The 21523-nt window shown below is 30.4% G+C and overlaps 1 protein-coding gene across 1 annotated transcript in view; it reads left to right on the top strand.

The window, feature by feature from the left end:
• Positions 1 to 21523, top strand: part of Rtca (RNA 3'-terminal phosphate cyclase) — a 53749-nt gene that overhangs the window by 30379 nt on the left and 1847 nt on the right. The window contains exons 7-10 of the mRNA XM_085822188.1: positions 446 to 570; positions 2168 to 2226; positions 11711 to 11805; positions 13819 to 13923. Coding sequence (XP_085678314.1) covers positions 446 to 570; positions 2168 to 2226; positions 11711 to 11805; positions 13819 to 13923 — 384 coding nt within the window. The remainder of the gene's footprint in view (positions 1 to 445; positions 571 to 2167; positions 2227 to 11710; positions 11806 to 13818; positions 13924 to 21523) is intronic.

Below are 21523 nucleotides of genomic sequence, written 5' to 3'. Positions count from 1 at the left end.
ATAGACTAAAATAATATTCCGCACAAAATGCTAACATTCGAGGGACTCTATTTAGTAAGTTTTTGCATCATTCTGACATAATTTATATGCATTTAAAATTTGAGATAAAACATTTGGTTTCAGCATATCAAATAGATACAGTGGACAATCGGTCATACTTTGCTTCTGTATCAAATTTGATATGGTGGGCCCACAAAGGAAATGGAGCCATATCATACATGATATGCTGAGAGCAAAAAGGTTAATGCTATTATGTGAAGAAGGGGAGTAATTTCTTTGATTGAACCATTATTATTTTATGATTGGCAATGTAATTTGCTATTAAAGTTTTTCACTTCTCTGTATTCTATCTTTCCATTGAACTATCTCCTCTATCTTTTTCTGATAATGTTTGATAATATAATCAGAAATTCTCTGATTAATTTGAAACTTTTTTTTTTTTAAGGTTGCTCATGGTATGGCAGATGCTGCATCTCGTTGTCTTCGAGCAGCATTTCCTGGCATTCCTATGAAAATCGATAGAGTTAAAGAATCTCCCCAAGAAGCAGAAGGAAATGGAAGTGGCATAGTGTATGTTTTAATTTACATAAATTTTACATGTAATTAGAAAATAATGTTAATTTTGAGGGTTTGTGCTGTTAATATTTTAGTGTATATTTAGAAATTTAAATTTTCACTTATACACTAAGTACCACTTAACATAACAGTGCTTTATACATGACTATTTTGATAAAAATATCAATGGGACTTAACTAATTTCTTATAAATAAAACTAGAAAAATATCAACACTTACTTCTACAATATTTTAATTAGGAAAAAGTCATTAATGATTGAATGTCTGTGCTAGTTATACAAAAAATTATTTATGAACTGTTCATACTCATAATGTTTCAGGAATGTATTTGATAATTAATATTTATAGGGCATCTTTCATCTGAGCATCTGCAACAAATTTTTTGACTTGTTCATCTTCATCTTCAGAATGTTTATCACTAGAACAGTCATACGATCTCTTGACATTTTACATACGAACTAAACTTTCAGTTTTAAGTAAATAGTATGTGGAAGTAATGGATTATAGTTCGGTTTCATCTGCATTTTAAATATTTTCAAGGCCATTTAGGCTGTTCATTTGACAACCTGCAATATTCCTGCAGCAAGTAAATCAAATTCTTTTTCTGCTTTCTCTCTTCTACCATTGAACCAGCCATCTGTTATAGAATCATTTTCCCCATTTTTATGCCTGATTCTTCAGCTTTCTGCTGCATCAAAGGACTGCCAACTGCCACATAATTTTCATGAACATTCATGCTTCTTCATACTTTCTTCACACTAAGCATCCATTTCATGTTTCCATTTTGGTGTTCCTTTCATTTTAAAATAATATCTCCAGGATTCTTCAGAATCTTGTTTAAAATAGAAAAATATTAACTTAAAAGCAGCATGTTGTTGACTCATTTTTGGGAGTTTGTTATAACAGTTTAACAAGTTCACTTCATCCCTTAGAGCCGGATCATTACACCTTTTGCTAGACTCTGTGATAAAAATGACTAAACAGAATAAAATAATGAATATTTCCTGGATTAAAATATTCATAAAATTGTAAAGGTTAAAAGATGTGAAGAGATATTTCAACGTGTAAAAGCATGATCATTCTAGAATTCTGCTTCATTAAAGTGATTAAGCCATTCGATCTTCTTGAAACTTGGAAAAGACTTTCTTTGGTATATATTTGGCTTAAGTCAAAATCAAGATGTTTAGCAACTTAATCCTTTGGAAACATGTTTTTGTCATTTGGCAGTTTCTGTGCTCTATTTTGATCTTATTTCATCAAACTAAATTCTAAGGATCTTCAGTTTAAAAAATTCATTCTTTAATATTTTAATAATTTTGGTTCAACTTATTACGACAAAAAGCAATGTATTTTCCATATTTACAAATACAAATGGACAGGACTTCAGCAGTTTGATAACAATATCAGAATGATAATGCTAACCATGATCACATTACTTGTCACTTGCTGTATTTGACATCATTCATGCTGATCATTTTAAAAGTTTTATGTTAATTTAATTGTAATACTTTTTTTTATTTTGTCTTTGTAAGGAAGCTTATTGAACAGAATGTATTGGTAAATATTAATTTATATTTATTTTCTGCATACAGACTTGTTGCAAAAACAGCTTCAGGTTGTTTGATTGGAGGATCAGCTTTAGGGAAAAGAGGTATTTTTTTATATGTATATATTTGCTGTAAATAAATTTACTTATATCATATGAAGTATTTCTAGAATGTATTTTCTATCAAGAAACATTTTAAATAAATTCAAACTCTGGAACAGTTTTGTTCTAAGAGTTTATTTATGAGGAGTATTGTGGTAGATCAGCACACAAATTAAAATAGTTCTGTGTTTAAAAGAGAAATTAGTAACCATAAATTTAAAAATGAACAATTTCAGCTCTATGTATATTCTAGAATTAAATTACAAAACCTTAGAATTTACTTGTGTTGTTTCATATTTATTTAAAGTTACCATATTTAGAATAGCAGTGTCCTATTCTAAATATGAATAGCAATGTGTAAAGTTGCTTGTAATCATAATATTTTTCTCCCTTCAAAAAACTTCCAAACTTCATCAGTTAAAAATATTAGATTTGATATTTTTTTTAGAAGTGTTTATTCAGAAATCTGCTAAATTCATATGTAATGTACGTATTATGTATCATCTTGTCAACTCTGAAATTATCACCACTGGGGTTTAACATCAGGTAATGATAAGGGGGTATGACAATACACTTATAACATCTGGGGTGTTCTTTTGATGTAACCTTGAATGATAGTAAAATGGTAGAAATTTGCAAAGTCTTTTTACAAAGCAGATCAAGTAATGATTGAGTGTTAAATAAAAAAGGTGTCAGCTCCTTCAGAATTCTGCAGGATGATAGGCACAGTTTTGGCGAGATCTCCACCAACGTTCATGGTTTGATGGTGATGAACTTTCTCAGTTGACGTGATAATACATAGGTGCCATATAATTAATGTGAAGAACTATAATTGAAGTATAAAGAACTATAATTGAAGAAGTGAAGAATTATAATTTTTTAGGTATTTTAGGCAAGTGTATATCAAAGATGTCTCACACTTTTATTATATATGGTGTAAAATTATAGATCAATATTATCAAGAAAATTAGTTAAGTTAATACCTTGTTCCCTTAAACTATATAATAAACTGTTTTTCTCCTTTTTAGTTCATTAATTATTTTATTAGTTTTAAACAAAAGCTTATATAATGGAAAAAATGCATTTTTTATTTTATCCTAAACTTAGTTCGTTATTTCTCAAATCATAATTTGGTGGCTGTGGCCAAATATTATGGTGCATTGTCTTGAAAAATATCAAACCTGTCAGAATAACAGCCTAGAATGAAGGATTAAAACTGATACTAATTTAATGGTCACTGGTCAGAGAAACTTCGAGATATATGAGAGAAAGGCTATATCAATAGAGTCATGGATCCATGGTGCTTTTATACAGTCAAAAGTCTTTAATCCAGACTCATCGGAACTTTGTCGATTCCGGATTATAGATCATAAATTTAAATCTGGTAAGATGGCATGCAGAAATTATAAAATTAAAAGTAAGAAACCCTAATTTATGAAATAAACAGCAATTATGATCTAAAGGGTACCAAATTTAAAAAAAAAAAAAAAAAAAAAAAAAAAAGCTCAATATTTATTTGTTTACTTTATTAAACATTTCTTTCAATGCGCGCAGGCGTAAATACGCATAGTCAAAATTAGAAAATAGCAACCAGAAAACTATTTGATGTGTATTCGTAATATTTATAATGATGAGGAATTTGATTTAAATCATTCATATCAAAGACGGAGTACATCGAGATGAAATACTACATTTAGTAAGGAATTATAAGCCGAATAAAATAAAAACATCTGCCCTGAAGATAAGGATAGTACTGACAGATCAACTTCCAGTTTATTGCTCGCCGCGATGTTTCCCCCTCCCCTCAGGGCAGTGTGAAATTGATAAACAGATTTTGGAATGGTTGGAGAAACAAAGGCTATGCCTTTATCCATTTTTTGCAGCAATTCCACTTTTTGTTTGATGGACATCGAAACATGCTTTCTCTTTGTAGATCCTTTGGCGGCTCCAGAATCGGAAATTCTTTTTGACATAATCGAAAGTTCAAGCTTACTTTTATAAAATTGTTTTAACAGTCTGCAAAAAATAATAAGACGGATCCAATTCGAAGATTAAGGAAAAACGCAATCTGCAACATTAACTGAAATAGATAATTAGATAATTTTAGCTTAGCTTATACTATCTGTTAAACATTAAACGCGCACGCGTAAACGTATTATGCACATGCGTAAATGCTTATGGGTAGAAAGTTTGTATCTTTGAGGTCCGGATTAAAGACTTTTGACTGTAGTGTTATTCTAAGTTGTTGTTTTCATCTGTTCTGTCAAATGTAATAATAAATATGCTATAATATATAACCCATACTCACAATGCCCTCATTTAATAAAGCTATACTAGGATGGGCCCTAATTTCTGTTATGAAGGTACATCCACATGATTAAGCTGTGATGTAAATTGGAGAACAAAACACACATCACCGGCGAAAAGTTGTCCAAGCAAAGGTATGAGTGAAATCTGTGTTCAGCCAATCATTGAGGAGAAAAAATTATGTAATACTCGTAAGAAAGCAAGGGCAAAGCATTTCATCTGCTGTTTCATCGTTTGCTTAAAAGAGTATCAGACTCAATTAATTTTATTATGAAATTTTGTTTATTAAGCAATTCAACAAGAGAGCATAATATGATGAAACGATTATGACACTAATACGTTTTAATGCAAATTAAGATTATAAAAATGTTTTCAAGTATATAGGAGGATTAAATGACTTGAAAGCCCATCTACCATATAATAAAATCAATTTCATATTTTTTAAGAGTTCCCCACCCCTTGGTTTGCTTATTTATGTGTAGTGTAAATACATATATAGGAATCTGTGTAATAAGTGAAGTGACTTATAATTTGATCATTTTATAAATATTATTTCCTATATAAGTTAGAAGGTAAACGTTCATCCAATAAATAAATTTAAAGGATTATAGAGAAGGTTATATTCACAATAAAAATGAAGAATGAAATATTTTTTATGTAAAAAAGAAGGTAAATATGTCTTTTTATGTAAAGAAATATAAACAAAGTAAATTTTGGATTTGCAGTACTTCAAAGTAATCTATTATTTCTGCCAACTGAAATGCCACCAATTTCTACACTTAAAATAATTTATTTTTCTGAAGTAATGTGCTTGTAATTAATGTGAAATAATTCCTCTGAAATATTTATGTCCTTTGAATATCAGATGTGAATAGCAGCTTTCATTTGTATTCATTCTATTAGGAGTTTTTGTGCATATTCCCAGTGATTAGAATAAGCTTATAAAAAGATGTGAAGAACTATAATTTTTTAGGTATTTTTCTTTTTACAGAAGATATTTAATGACTGGCTGAAAAATTTAGGTATTTACATTTTCTGGTATCTTTGATAATTAACAAGCCAACTTTATTCCAAATAATCATGATTAAATTCATTACTTGCCTATCAAACCACTTCTTTTATGTTTTTATTGACACTAAATATCTTCCCAGACATTTAACAGAACGTTTGTCATTAGTTGAGAGTTGATGGCTTTGATGCTGCTAAATTAATATGTAACAAATTTTAACAGTTTTATTATTGGTAAAATTTTTTTATTTATTTTTATATTTAGGATGGGTGTACAGTTATGAACTGAATTAAATATGCAATGAGATAAAATAAAGACATAATTTTTACAAGCGATACAGATAAATCAGTCCACCTTCGTTTACCGCTTAGGTACAGTGAACATTTTAAAATTAGAATTTAAAACAATTATAATAACAGATAAATTAAGAATCAAATGATTCATGATTAAGTGAAAAGCTAGTCATGAATGAAAATTCACAGAAGTTGGAAAAAACTTAAGTTGAAAAAATAACAAGCGAGTTCTGAACTCACAACGCTCACTCACTCACAGTTCGCTGACCATTCAGTTAGACATGATAATACTAATAATAAAATAATGAAAGAAGTAGAAGTCTGTGTAGCAGTAGCATATTTAACCTTTTCCCGGGGGCTGGGACGTATGTGTCCCGTACTAAGGATACAGCAACTGGGGGCTCCGGACAGTTTGCCGTTGATGACAGGGGTAGGAATTCTAGCGCTTGAGGCTTGATGACTATTTTACGACACCCGGGAGAGTGCGTTCTTTTGTGGTATTCCGCTAATGGATTGGGGAAAATTCTCCCTGTTTTAAACCCACATGGCTTGTTTGCAGATTCAATATCTTCCAGGAAATGTTTTGTTGAGAGAAGAAAATAAAAAGAACAGTTTGTTACTTCGATTCTCACGCATTTGTGTTTTCAGGTTTTTTCCTGTACAAATGCGGCTTGGAGGTCAAACATCAAAGAAATTTTATTTTTGGAAGCTCGGCTGCTAAAATTCTTTGGAAATTATTTTAAAACCTTGAATGTATTTAAAATTGCATACTTTTTTCAGTTATTTCTAATTAAATTCTTTTTAATTTGGTTTCAATTCAAATTTAAAATTGTCTTTGTTTCATTCTTTTCATAAGTGTTTTAATCACTTTATTCCAATTTTTAGTATAAGGCAGTGTAGTAATATAAATGTTTCAGGTAATGAAAATTAATTTTAATTTTATTTCTAAATGACATGCATTCCACGACTACCGCTTACTTGAGTGAAATTTTGGTTTGTTAGACTAGCGGTCGAGCGAATAATATTTCTTTAACTCTGATAATTTGACCTCGATTCAAATTCCGATGAACGGATTGACTGCATGAACGTTTCTTGTTCTCTCACATACGTAAAGGGTATATCAGCCAATTTCCTTTGAACGCCCTCCACGAAAGCCCCTTTTGCTTAGATAGATAACACTTTATTTAATTCAACAAATAAAAATAAAATTATATTTGAAATGAGAAAGCTAAACTTAGGAGAGTTTCATAACTGTGTTTAGAAACCCTTCATTTTATCAATCATTTTAATGACAAAATGAATTTTAATTGTGTGACAAATGAAATACGAATTTTTATTAAAGCAATTATTATGGAACATTTTTTAATTCAAAATTTTAAAAAGTTTCAAAACTTATTAATTTATCCTTTGTTATATGATTTGCGTCTGTAATGTCATATCTATATCAATTTGTTCAGAAATTAGATACGTTAGTTTAGGTTAATTGAATATGGGAAAGCACACGAAGGCTGCCTACCTAAAGGAAAGCATGCCTTCGTAGAGAACTTTTAGGAGAAATTGACTCGTATTCATGTTTCACATGGGGGAAACAATGAAACCAACCAAACGGCCAACTCGATCGCCTGACGTCGAATCTATGTCTAACTACCAGCATTCAAGGGCCTTAACCTCTCAGTAACTTGTAGTGTTCAGAAAGTAATTAATTTTACGTGAGAATCGTGTTTTGGAGGGAATCAAACAAAATATTGGAATACTAAGCATGTATACAGGAATTCAGATGTGTACTATTTTTTAGTTCCCTGAATTTAATCCTCAGTGCGAATCTTCATTAATATTCATTAACTCAGTACGAATCTTCATTCCCAGCTTCATTACTTCCATAGAAAGCAACAGTAAATAGTTTGAGATCTGAAAATTTCGCATAACAGTTTGATACCTTAAAGGCGGTTTTAGCATTCTGAAAATGTAGATCATAAAAACCTGAAGAAATATTTCGCCATTCGACAAAGATGTTTACATTTTGAAATTTCAATGCGTTCCTGTATATGCAATTTTGCATTCTAAGAAAAAATGGAGTAGCAATATAAATCATCGAACAACTGTTCCCTTTCTATTCTAAGGTAAAAGTAGTATCTTATATCGCTAAGTGATAAAACTAAATTTTTGAATACGTTAAAACTCAACAAAGATTTTATTTTCTAAAGCTCCAGGGTTTGCATCTGCATTTCTTTCTTGAACCAAAAACTATGAAGCGATTAAATAAATTAAACATCTTATATCTCTGATGTAAAGGCAAATCAACTCTGGGACCGCTATTTTCAATGCCACATGGAAAAAAAAAATAAATAAAAAAATTCTTGGCTCGTGCATTGTAAATTTTTCGTAGTGCTGGACGTTGTTCAATAATAATTTAGTGCAGTACAAACACAGTGACTAAATTCTATTTCTCCAGGAAATAAAATCATTAGCACTGTAGTTATTTCATTTCATAGAAGTTATTTCATTTGTCACAGGAAAGAATATTACCATACGTGTAAAAGTATTAACACTCATTTTGGAATCCAAAAATGCTTTTTAAATGGCACTTGCAATAAATAAACTCTATTTAATTTGCTCTTCAACATCAGAATAAAAATACCATTAAAAATTAAAATCATATATTTTTTGAAGGAAATGTTTTAATATATTAAATCACTGAATTTTCGATAGGATGACAAGTGAATATATTTAACACTGATTACTTCGATAGTTTTTTAGTACATAATTACATAATATAGGTGCAAGTTTAAAAAACTATTTTAATCGTAAAATGGAACACTTTTTTAGAACAAAATTTCTAGTTATAGCATACATTTCATTTGAAGGTAAAATAATACTTTTTTTTTCTTGGAAAAACTGTATTCATATACCTGCAGTGTGAAAGCAATTAGAGTACATCCCGCAATCTAACGCTTTGAGCGTTGGAACTAGATATAAAGGAAATCCTGAGCATTTGCCTGCCTGCCGACAAAAGAACACTAATCACCCACTCGTTAAGGTCTCAATTCGATAATTTTTCTTTCCATAACCGCTGAGCCAAGGACCCCCAGTGAAGGTACACAACTGTTTTTTGAGCCCATGGGAAAAGGTTAATGAATGCATGTCATATGGCTCAGGTTGTGATTGATCTTGAAAATTTTTTAGTTGCATTTTCTAGAAAACTCTTTTGCAGTCAACTGCTTTATCATAGAAGTTGTTATTTTGTTGAAGAAGTTAGTTTGTAGTGTATTTGATACTGAGGTTCTTATAGGGCATCTTGTTACGACGAAATAGCAAGCACTTATAATATTTAAGTAGCACTTTGTAAAGCAGAGAATTTGATTTTTTAGAAATTGTAATTTATTTAGGTTTCTGTTGCTTGTAGAGTTCCATAGAGGTGAAGCTTATGAAAATATTTGTTGAATGATTGTTTTATAAATATGCAGGGAGAATTTGAAGTTTCTACTAATATATAGTTTGAGAAAACTGAGGATGCTGTAAACAGTGCTAATGATTTTATTGATGTGGGAAGTTATAATCTCTTTTAATAAAAACTCTTGCTATATAGTTCTGATGCCATATTGAAAGGTCTAAATAAGAAGTTCTTTAGATTGGTGATGATATTAAATCAGTCAGCTATTGGCTATATTATCACATCATGGATAAAAAACTAAACATGAGTGAGCTCAGGTTTACATGTAAATAAGTTTTTACAGTGCAATGTTTTGTTTAAATTTTTAATTCAGATCTGCCTTTAAAAATATTTCCATGCACAAAATACATATTTAATATGTATTATACATACATACTTTTAATTATGCTAATAAAGTTATGAAAAATACATATGCAACTTTGTAAATTCAATTTTCCATGCATTTTAGGATTACAAATTATGCAATGTTATTATGTATTGTGAATATTGTGTTTCAGTAATGTTCAGTTCAGTTTCTTCAACAATATTCAACTAAACTATAATATAAGAAAATTCTTTCAAATATTTTGAATACTGTTTTAATTTTAGAGAGTTCATAGATAGCCTTTTCTAATAGATGCAATTATGTTACAGGCATGCTCTTGTGGAGGACCTTTAAGGGGATCTAATTCATGCCATCTAAACATAAATTATTATTGAGTATTATCATACTCTTTAGTCTCTTCATATTATGTCGGATTTATTAATCCATGAAGTTCCATGCATTCATTTTCCCTTCTATCTTATCACTTGGAAATACAGATCGAGCTACTTGTTTTGATCTTCAGTATTCCAATGGATGTGATATTGAGCCCAAGTGGGTTGACTTCTGTATACCAAGAAAATGGTCCATCTCTAAATGCAGAATTAATAAAAGAAGATCTTAAGCTTGGCTGGAAATTAAGTAATTGTTTTGTAAAACATGGCCTTAATGAAAAGCGTACCGGGAAGTTTAATTGTGAACTGAAGTTGTAATCAGCCTCTTACAGTGAGTTGTATAACATCCTAACAAAAATATGAGCACAATGATTAATCCTTTGAGGGGCACATTGAAAATTTTTCAGTTTTAATGAAAGTAATGTAAAATTAATTAATCACAAATGTGAAATATATCGAAAACAAAAATGTTACACAACTTGGAAGGGAAGTGGGTGGTAGTTTAGGAGTGAAACCACTTTTGATGTAGAGCATAAAATCTGCAAATTTTTGAGATATTGATTTTTACAGCAAAATAATGCATATAAGTATAATTAGTCATGGTTTCGTTGTCGAATATTAATAAAAATATAATTTATGAATATTAACTCAATAATTGAAAAATATAATGCAAATAATACTATTATTCTGATCTTATTTCAGAAGGAAATTTCATTTAATGTTATTCTAAATGCATAAATATACTAAGTAAATGCTAAAAATATAAAATTTATAACATTCTATCTTTATATTTTTAACAAAAACAGCATGTAGAAATTATCTAAAATACATGTTATTACTCACATATTCACACAGCTTTACAAATTATGGAACTTTTGAAAGCATGTGATGCATTTCTGTTAATTACATAATGGTGCTTTACAAACACTGCATATAGTTTTTGTTCTGTGTGGCTCCTCTCATGCTGCAGAAGACACATCTCCGTGACATGCTCATTACTAGTACGTGAGGCAATTTTGCCGTGTGTAAATCTTTAGGCATACAGGGCTTTGCCTCTTTTTCTGCATTCGGACTACTGGATGATATTTTTTTTGTGAGATAAGGGACATATTCTTTCGCAATTATTATTAGACGTATGATTGACAGTCTGAAGTCTTTTATTATACCCTAGCAATCAGAAAATGCATAGGAACGTTTTAGCTCTAAGATCATATTACACCGAAGTAATCAGAAAATACATAGGAATGTTTAAGCTCTAAGCAGGTGCTAGTTTTGGTAGAAAACCGCATGTTGAATTATAAAAAAGTTTTGCAAGAATTCTTGTACTCAAGGTGTACGCTTGAAATTATTGAATGCCAATATTCACATTTTTCTTGTATATTTGAAAAGCTGTGATCCATCTCACAGACATCTGCTACCATGCCTTATTGAGAGATATATGAAAATTTGCCATCTTAGCTTTCTCAGATATTTGTCACTGTAATACAGTGCTTTCAGATGAAATCATGTATGAAGAGGCTGATTTTGCTTCATATATTGAATGGCATCATCTACCCCAGGTTTTTGGTGTACCCCAGGTTTTTGGATGGGTGCCATTACACATCAAATTCCAACTAAGCATACATATTGTTTTAAAGTTCATGAAAATGTACTTATACTTCTTAAATAAGTTTTTAGATTTCTTTTATTGTTGTTCGGTTAATATATCTGAGAAAATATTTTTGTTATTAGGAGTTCAGGCTGATGCAGTGGGTGAAACTGCTGCTAAAGAAATTCTAGAAGATGTTCAGAATCAAGCTTGTGTTGATCGTCATGTGCAAGATCAGGTATATATTCAAAAATATTATAATCTTAAGTACATTTTTAATTTCAATATAAAGACTACATAGCCATAATGGGAAATTCTGTGTGTAAAAGATTTAATATAATAAACTTTAACTGTTTTGCACCGAGAGAGGCCAAAATCAATTCCCCTGAAACATCTGAAGCATCCGTGTATACGAATTTCTATTGGAATGGATTTCCTCCCCGTTCCCTGCTAAGTAGAATGCTACAGCATTAACAGTAACCTACTTAAGTGAAGTGATTACTTCTTTCTTGGTGATCTTTGTGCAGTTTCCTCTTAGGACAGGATTGCAAGTGCAAGCATGAGTAGCTAAACATTGATGTTAAACAAAGGAGAGGGAAGCTGCTTCAAAAGAATAATTGGCTTGTTATTTAACAACTCAAGAAACGAATGAGCCATGCATTAACATGATGGGAGGAAAGCTCTAGGTAGAAAATGGCATAGACATTCAGGCAACCCGCTGATGTCTGAATGCACGGGCATTACTGCTGACTTCACTGCCAAAAGTTAAAATAGTTCAGCTTGTTTTAAAAAATTTTGAAATATGTTCCATTTTCATTAATTAATATTATAATATTCTTTGTGTATAATACATAAATATGTCATTTATTACAACTGAACAAAAAAACTACTCCTTATGTAAAATTTTTCGAAAATGAAAAAGAAAAGAAAAAGTATTCATAATGCGGTAAATCAAATACATATAGTCAGTATATTTTAAAACTCTTTTCATTATTTCATGAATAATTCTGCTATCAGTTATTTTCAAAAGGGCTGCAGTTTCCTCCAGCATGTCACTAGCAATTAATTTAGATACTCATAATTATTTTGCATTTCTTCCTCCCTCCCCTTTTGAAGGCTGAATCTGAATTCAGATTCCAGCTGTCAGGACGGATGGGCCATCTGTGAAAGTTCTCACTTCTGTACTTATAAAAAATCTAAGAATTCCTTTATGTATAAGAAATGCATGATAACATTTTTTTTAGATATCATGATTTTGCATAAGTATACTAAGTATTCTTTTCTCCTGAAATTCTACATTTAAAAAAGAAAAAAGGGTTGTCCTTATAAAAACCATTGAACTTTGAATGTAAAAAATGACCCATGAATGGTCACAATTTAACTTTTTTTAATGCACAAAGGTTTTATTTAAAAAGGAGGAATATCTTTATGGAGAAATTTCTAGGGAAAACTGTTCGTTTTTATATTATACACGGTGTAATTTATGAAAACTCATATAACCAAACTGTTTAATGATTGACTGCTGAACCTTGGACAAACTACTAGTATTCTGTAACTTTTATTTGGCTATGGTAGTGGGCCATCATTCACATTAGTAGTACAAATCGTAACATAAGAAAATATATTCAGTAATACTAAATTAACTATTTCCTTTCCAAGGTTTGGATTGTATCTAAAATATGCTCAAAATATGTTTTCCTAAAAGAAAAGGGGTGTTAAACAGCCCATTTAAGTTGATCTGAAGAAACTTTTAGTTTAGCTTAAAATATATTAAAAGGTTTTTTCTTTTTTGGGTGATTGCGAGTGTGCTGTTAAAAAGTAGTACTTAATTATAAATTTATTTTAAATGTATGTTTTCAAGAAGTTGCATGTTTATGTTTTGCCTTCATAAATTTTTATTTTGTGTGTGTATTTAAAAAAAAAAAAGAAAAAGAAAAAGAAAAAAAAAGAAGCACTTGATAATAGTTTTAAAAAAATATGTTTTTCAAGAAGTTGTAACTTTATTTTTGCTTTCTTCTTCTAAATGCTTAGCAGCTGTAATATTCATAATCAATCACCTATTTTCTATATAATACTGAAGCTCTTTTCAAACGAATTTATAGAGTAAATTTGAGTAAATCCTTAATCTATCATCTAAAGTGATAAATTCTTTAAATATTTTTGCTTTTAAGAATCTTATTTTACTGAAGTGTAATATAAAAAACATTTTGCCTTTCTGAAATATTACTTTATATATTCTTTTCTTTTTCAGCTAGTCATATTTATGGCTTTAGCCAAAGGCCAATCAAAGGTAGTCATAGGTAAACCTACATTGCATACAGAAACAGCAATCTACATTGCTGAACTGATGACTGAGGTAAGGCTAATATGTATGTAAAGAAACACATAAACTTTAATTAGGTTACATAAAGCATAAATTGTTAAAAAAATTTCCAAAAATACATATTAAATGAATTTAAAGGCTTTGAAAAAAGAAAAAAAAAAAAAAAAAAAAAGCAGTGGGAATGATGTTGCAAGAATTGAACACAAAACTGCATTTTTTACTTTATTATGGCAATTAGTAATTCTAATTTTTGACATTTAATATCAAAATTTATCTTAAAGTGCCCTGACAATTAATTTTATAAATGTGTATATTATATTTATAAAAGGAGTGGTAGAATGCATCGAAACAAATGTTGTTCACTATATAATGTATAGTCTGTCTGTGAGAAGGTGTTGTCTGGTGCACACATGAAAGCAGAGAATTTTCAGAGGCAAATTGTTTAGTAAGTGGGAATCAATCAGTATATATGAGGAGAGAGTAGATATGCATATTGTGCATGCTCTGGCCAATGATAATAGCAGGCATGCAAAGATGCTTTTCCAACAGGCACATTTCTGATCATGGAATGCTTGCGAGTTTGCGCAAACAACTCTTGGAAACAGGAAGGCTTTCTGTTTTCTTTTCCGGACCAAACTACTGGTATCCAGCAGCTTTACCGCAGCATATATTTTAGAATATCTTGCATAAGCTCAAAAAGACCACATTTCAACATTTCTGTTTTGTTTTCCTTAGTAATAATAGAAATGAAGTTCTAAAATATTTCTTTATTAACTAACTATCAATTATTCCTTAAAAATGCCATCATGATACCAATTTAGTTTATATTCATAAGTTTTGACTGAATACAGAAGAAAATGCAAGAATATATAGAGAGAGCTATTTAAAATCTTGAAATGATTTCTTTGAATTCTCTATCTAGTATAAAAAGTTTTCTTCTTCATTTAATTCTGTATAGCAGTTCAGAACCTTGTTATTTTTCACCTATCTTAACAATCTGACTAATTCTCATAAAATAGTGTTTCACATGAAAGTGGTGCCTTTAGAAATGCACACAAGAGTACCACTGGTACAGATCAGGGTTCGTACACATTTTTGTTCATGGAAATTAAGTACCTTTAAGGACCATTAATGAAAAAAATTAAGGACCTAGGAGCAAATAAGAACTGAATAAATTCAATTAAAAATATTTTCTATGCCTGAATTTAATTTTTTAATACCATCCTAAAAATAAAATAGATCCCTGAGTAGTATGCATTGTTATTAAACATGAATTAACATAATTATTAACCCTATAACTGCCACAGGTGTATATATACGTCTTGCTCAGTCGATGTGTTAACTGCCCCAGGCGTATATATACGCCCTTCCAAACTACTATCATTTGCTTTGTGATGCTACCTATAAAATTATTTGCAAAGCTTTGGAATGCAACACCACAATGACCTTGACAAAGTATGCGAAGGAGGATGCTATTTCAGAGAAGTGTGGGGAGAAATTGGAGAGATGGGTGTGTTGAAAGCGGTGAATGTAATGACTGCGCGGTATTGGCTGGTGTTGTTTGAGTAATACGTATTTTTTTTTTATTATTATTCTGTGTTTTCCGTTTTCGTTTACTTTTTGTAGTAGGTTGCAGGAATAAAGAAAGATATAACAGATGTTTCAAACCCATTTATCTTTTTTGATGAATTGCTCGTGTTTCATAACCGTTTTGTAGTAGAGTATATGAACCAACACCTAGCAAACGAAAAATCAAGAACAAAATCGTGGCATTCAACCAGTTCAGAAGAAATATATGTGTTTTTAGGCATACTGATTTCACAAGGTATAACACTGAAAACACTTTACTGGTCTAAAAATGAATCGATCAAAACTCCATTTTAGGGATCTTTTTATTATACTTTTGCTCAAAACATTAAATTTTGTGCATTCATTTTTTTTCTTTTATTCTTTATTTTGTGAAAGTAAAACTTGCACTTATTTTCTTCCTAATACATTGCATAACTACGCGTACCTGTGTGAAAAACCGTGCAACTGGGAAATGAATCTTCTACGTTTGCTGCAACAGTTAAGGGGTTAATAAGTTTGAGAATAAAATAAACTTTATGCAATTTATCAAGTAACATTTAATATTTTACACTTATAATATTTGGACATATTTGAAAGAAGATAAGTGACATTTACGATTTACTAACAGTCAGCTTTATGTTGATTTTGTCACATACTTGGTCAGTCTAGAGGTTTAGTAAATAGCAGGTAGATTTTATGTCAAACTGCATAGGTTAAAATGAGAAGTAAGATCATAATCAGCATTATTCATAACAGAAGACTAAATGTTGTCACTGCTGCTGCTTGTCTAGAGAGAGACCTGCTGATTAGAACAAACCTGAAAGGCCTGATGTAGACACGGTTGGCAAGTGTTGAAAGTTAGTCAGGCTCTGTGTAATGCAGTTAGTGACGTAGCTTCATGTAGAGTTCCAGGTGTTGTAACCCAGTTAATATACTTTAAGGTTCCAATAAGCCATTAAAGCACCAGAGGTGATAAGTTGTTTTACATTATTTTAAGTCTCACTAGACGTAAAGAATAAGTTTTACTTGAATTTTTACATTTTTGTGTTTTATCTTGTGAACACAGTGAGTATTAATGAAAGGCAATAACTCGCTTTAATATGTAGAGAGAATTTTGAAGGGTAGTAGGCAGTTAATTTTAAATAATTAAATTAGGTAGTTAGATAACCTTAGTCATTATGGATTTACATGGCCACTATTAAATTTTATTTTTTAACAATATTTGTTAAAAAGGCCCTATTAAAATCAAAATCTAATAAAATTTCATAGTTTAAAATACGTGTAATTTATGACATTAAACAATATTAGGATAGTTACAGATTAAAAGCTATATAACATTTATGTTTTGTAGTTTTGCCAACAACAACATTGAACAAAATATTTATCCATCATTTTAATTTGAAGCCTTCCCAAACATTTTGGCTAGTTTATATTAATTTCCTTCTCTTTAAGCATCTTTTCTAACAATTAGAAATTTGTCTCAAGATGAAAACCAATGCTCTTGCTAGTTTCTGCGTCCTTTATCTCCTAACTTGTCAACCCTTTCACAATGTACCTATGATGATTTACTTGATCTGATGTTAACAAAATCAATTACAGCTAACGGTGATGAAATTAAACAAGAACAGTCGAATTCAAAACTAAAAATGTGGACTAGTGGTCAAAGATTATACAATTTAATTTAAATTTAATCTGGCTCAGTAGCTCTATCATATGAGGGAATAGAAATGGGAAATTATAGTAAAGGTTGAAATTATAAACAATTGGATAAAGTTGCATAATAATACTGCATATATCTTTGAAGAATAATTTTCTTCATGTATTCAGTTTCTTTCTTCACCACATTTCCTTTCCATTTTAGATTTTTTGGATTTAATTAAAGATTTCTGTTATTCTAAAAACCACTAAATGCATTTAAAATGTATAGAAAAAGTGGCTAATTTTATTTCTTTAGTAATATAAACATTCAGAAGAAATATGAAATATACGTGGTAAAGGCTGATTACAGAGCTGGTGTGGCAGAAATTTTAGAATTTAAGTGACATGCTGAACAACAAAATCTAGAAATGGCAAAACTTTTAGAATTTAGAGCAGGCATTGGAAGCAGAAATTAGAAAGGCACTAGGCAGCAGAATTTAGGATCCACAGAGACTGCATCAGGTGGGAAAATGCCTAGTGCCAGCTCTGTGTATGATGCATTAAGATATATTAGATGAATCTTTTAAATTGTAAGTTTTCAATTTCTTTATTAATAAAAAAATCCCTTTCTATAACACCTGCCCATGTGATAAGATTAGAAGCATTTTGGATATTTCCATGCTTGTGTCTAGTGAAAAGTAGAGAAAATAAAGGGAAGATAAACATGTTAAAAAAAAGATTCTAGTATCAGAGAAAAAAAAAAAAAAAAAAAAAAAAAAAAATTAAATATTATGTTTTCATTGTTCTTCCAGACGTTCTCCAAAAAGTAAGAAATTAATCGCAAACTTTCTGTAAAATACATCCTTGGTGTTGATACCAAGGAGACTTTTCATTTTGTCACAGATTTCTCGAATTTTCTAGAATCGTGTCTACAAGTCTTGCCTTCAAATCCCAAGCTGCTTTCTAAACTTTCCATGTCTAAAATCCTAAAAAAAAATTATCCCTACCAATTCTGTAACAGCAAAAAGCCAGAAATATTTTGGAAAAAAAAAAAGGAGGGGAAAAAGTGTAAAGTTAATTTTATAAAGAAAACTGATGCATATTCTGAGAATTTTGAATATTCTGAGACATTACATGAGAAAAACTCTATGAAAAAATTAAAAAGAACACATTTTTAATTAATTACGTAGCTAATTTTGCTTTTGCTAAGAGCTGTTTTGCAAATTGTGCTTTATAGCATTATACCTTGTTTATTTTTCAAATTCAAAATATTATATAATAAGTTGCCAAAATGAAACTTTATGAAAGCGAAAAATAAAAAATATTTTATTTTAATGTTATTTTTTAAACATAACTTAAATATATTACCATTATTTTAATGAAATTTACATAAAAAATCGTCGAAAAATTCTCAGATCTCGGAATTAAAAATTTTCTATACAAACTGATCTTAAAATCACCAAAATGTTGTCAAATTTAGAACTGTTTAATAAAAGAATTCACATCCCCAAAAGTGAAAAGTTGTTCAAGACCTCTTTAGTAGAAAAAAATGAATTTCAAAATGCTTATGTTTCGCTTCTTGCTTAGGAACTCAAGTATCCCATCATTTATATTAGAAATTAAAAAGAACACATTTTTTAAGAATTAAAAAGAACACATTTTTAATTAATTACGTAGCTAATTTTGCTTTTGCTAAGAGCTGTTTCGCAAATTGTGCTTTATAGCATTATTTGCATTATAATGCTCTTTGTACGAAACCACTCTTTCAATATTTCGGCTGTGTGGCAAGGAGCAGAATCTTGCTGAAAAATAAACGAAGCATTGTTGGGAAAAAGATATCTGATGGAAGGTAGAAGCTTTGGTTCTAGAATAGTGTCAATGTATTTTCTGGCATTCAGTGCCCTATTGATGACATGAAGGAGACAATACCATCTGCTGACATGCATGACCGAATCATAACACTAACTGGGTTCTTCACAGTTGCTTGAATGCAGTCAGGATGTAGTTCTCCGATTCTACCTCTTACATATTTTCGCCCATCACTACCGAATAACAATATCTTAGTTTCATCACTCCATATAACTTGTGACCACTGATCATCTGTCCAATTAATGTGTTCCTTTGCCCACTGTAGTCTTTTTTTTTTTTCGTTGCTGAAAATTAAGATAAGGCTTTTTGCGTGGTATTCTACCTCAGTCCAACATCTGTTAATCTTCTCCTGATACCTTGTTTATTTTTCAAATTCAAAATATTATATAATAAGTTGCCAAAATGAAACTTTATGAAAGCGAAAAATAAAAAATATTTTATTTTAATGTTATTTTTTAAACATAACTTAAATATATTACCATTATTTTAATGAAATTTACATAAAAAATCGTCGAAAAATTCTCAAATCTCGGAATTAAAAATTTTCTATACAAACTGATCTTAAAATCACCAAAATGTTGTCAAATTTAGAGCTGTTTAATAAAAGAATTCACATCCCCAAAAGTGAAAAGTTGTTCAAGACCTCTTTAGTAGAAAAAATGAATTTCAAAATGCTTATGTTTCGCTTCTTGCTTAGGAACTCAAGTATCCCATCATTTATATTAGAAATAGAAACAAATTATAACCCATGGACCCATTCAAAAGATAACCATATATGTCAGTGAATTGCCAAAACTATTCCTCCAAAATGCTAATTCACGCTCAAAATGGCAATCGTAAAAACAGACAAATTTCAGATGACTAAAATTAAGGACCTTCTGCTGATTTTGGCCAAAATTAAGGACTTTTAAGGGCCAAAAATCAATTCCAAAAATTCTAAGGACTCTTAAGGACTATACAAACTCTGACGGATGTATGATTAACTATTAGAGTTATTACTTTCCTTTGTATAAATATACAGTGGTGGCCAAAATTGTGGACACTTTTGGAATTTTTTATGTTTTTAAACTTTGTATGCTTATAGAAAACGTTACGTTTCACAAACTGCAAACTTGTATATTTCATTTTAAAGAGAATTTATTACTGAATTCAATACAAAACACAAAATTCAATTATTTGCAATACAAAAAATATAGTTATCGATGTACATTAGTGATGATTGCAGTGAGTTATCAGTACTTAGTAGGGTACCTTTTATTTTTGATTACAGCTTCACATTGATGTTTCATTGAGCTGACAAGAGTTTTAAGCTCTTCTTTCGTTATTACATGATGCCAGGAAACAATTATAGCCTCAATTTGTTCCCTTTTATTTGATGAGTGCCTCATTCGGACAAGAGTTTTTAAACGGTGCCACAAATTTTCGATAGGATTGAGGTCAGGACTGTTTCCTGGCCACGACAAAAATTTAATGCTCTTTGTACGAAACCACTCTTTCGATATTTCGGCTGTGTGGCAAGGAGCAGAATCTTGCTGAAAAATAAACGAAGCATTGTTGGGAAAAAGATCTCTGATGGAAGGTAGAAGTTTTGGTTCTAGAATAGTGTCAGTGTATTTTCTGGCATTCAGTGTCCCATTGATGACATGAAGCAGACAATACCATCTGCTGACATGCATGACCAAATCATAACACTAACTGGGTTCTTCACAGTTGCTTGAATGCAGTCAGGATGTAGTTCTCCTATTCTACCTCTTACATATTTTCGCCCATCACTACTGAATAACAATATCTTAGTTTCATCACTCCATATAACTTGTGACCACTGATCATCTGTCCAATTAATGTGTTCCTTTGCCCACTGTAGTCTTTTTTTTTTTTCGTTGCTGAAAATTAAGATAAGGCTTTTTGCGTGGTATTCTACCTCAGTCCAACATCTGTTAATCTTCTCCTGGTTGCTCTTGAACTGAGAGAAACACCAGCATCATTCAGATCACTTCTGATGGCCGCTGATGACAGTTTTCCTATCGTGGAGACATAGTCTTTTTATTCTTCTGTCATCAATAGATGTGGTGCACCTTTTTCGGCCTTTTCCTTCTTTGTTTTTTATTGAATTTGTCTCCTGATATCGTAAACAAAACTTTCGGACTCCAGATGTAGTCACTGAATCACCCACCTGTCTTGCAATTTCAGCATAGGAAAGACCATTTTCTCATAACACAATAATATTACATCTCTTTCTAGGTGTCCAATCTACTCTTTTATTTGATGTCATTGCTTCTTGACTAAGTATAAAAAAAATTTTACGAAAATTCCTACTTGTAATTACAGTGTATAAGAAACAGGTTCTCCTTCTACAGAACAAAGCAAAATAATGAATTGTTTCAAGTGTAAACATGATGTCAGCTTCTACTGGCAGTTACTAACATTTGATTGGTTCTCAGAACAAGAACAGTGATTGGCCAGGAAAGCTAGACATTACAAACCAGTTCATAACTGTGTTTTTTATTTATATTAAAGTACGTATAACTTTTTTGTATTGCAAATAATTGAATTTTGT

The sequence above is a fragment of the Stegodyphus dumicola genome, chromosome 8, assembly GCF_044657685.1.
Source record: "Stegodyphus dumicola isolate Sdum_Otavi_A_Nest chromosome 8, ASM4465768v1".
Taxonomy (NCBI): Eukaryota; Metazoa; Arthropoda; class Arachnida; order Araneae; family Eresidae; genus Stegodyphus; species Stegodyphus dumicola.
The sequence above is the reverse complement of the archived record's forward strand: the minus strand, read 5'-3'. Positions and strand labels throughout refer to the sequence as shown.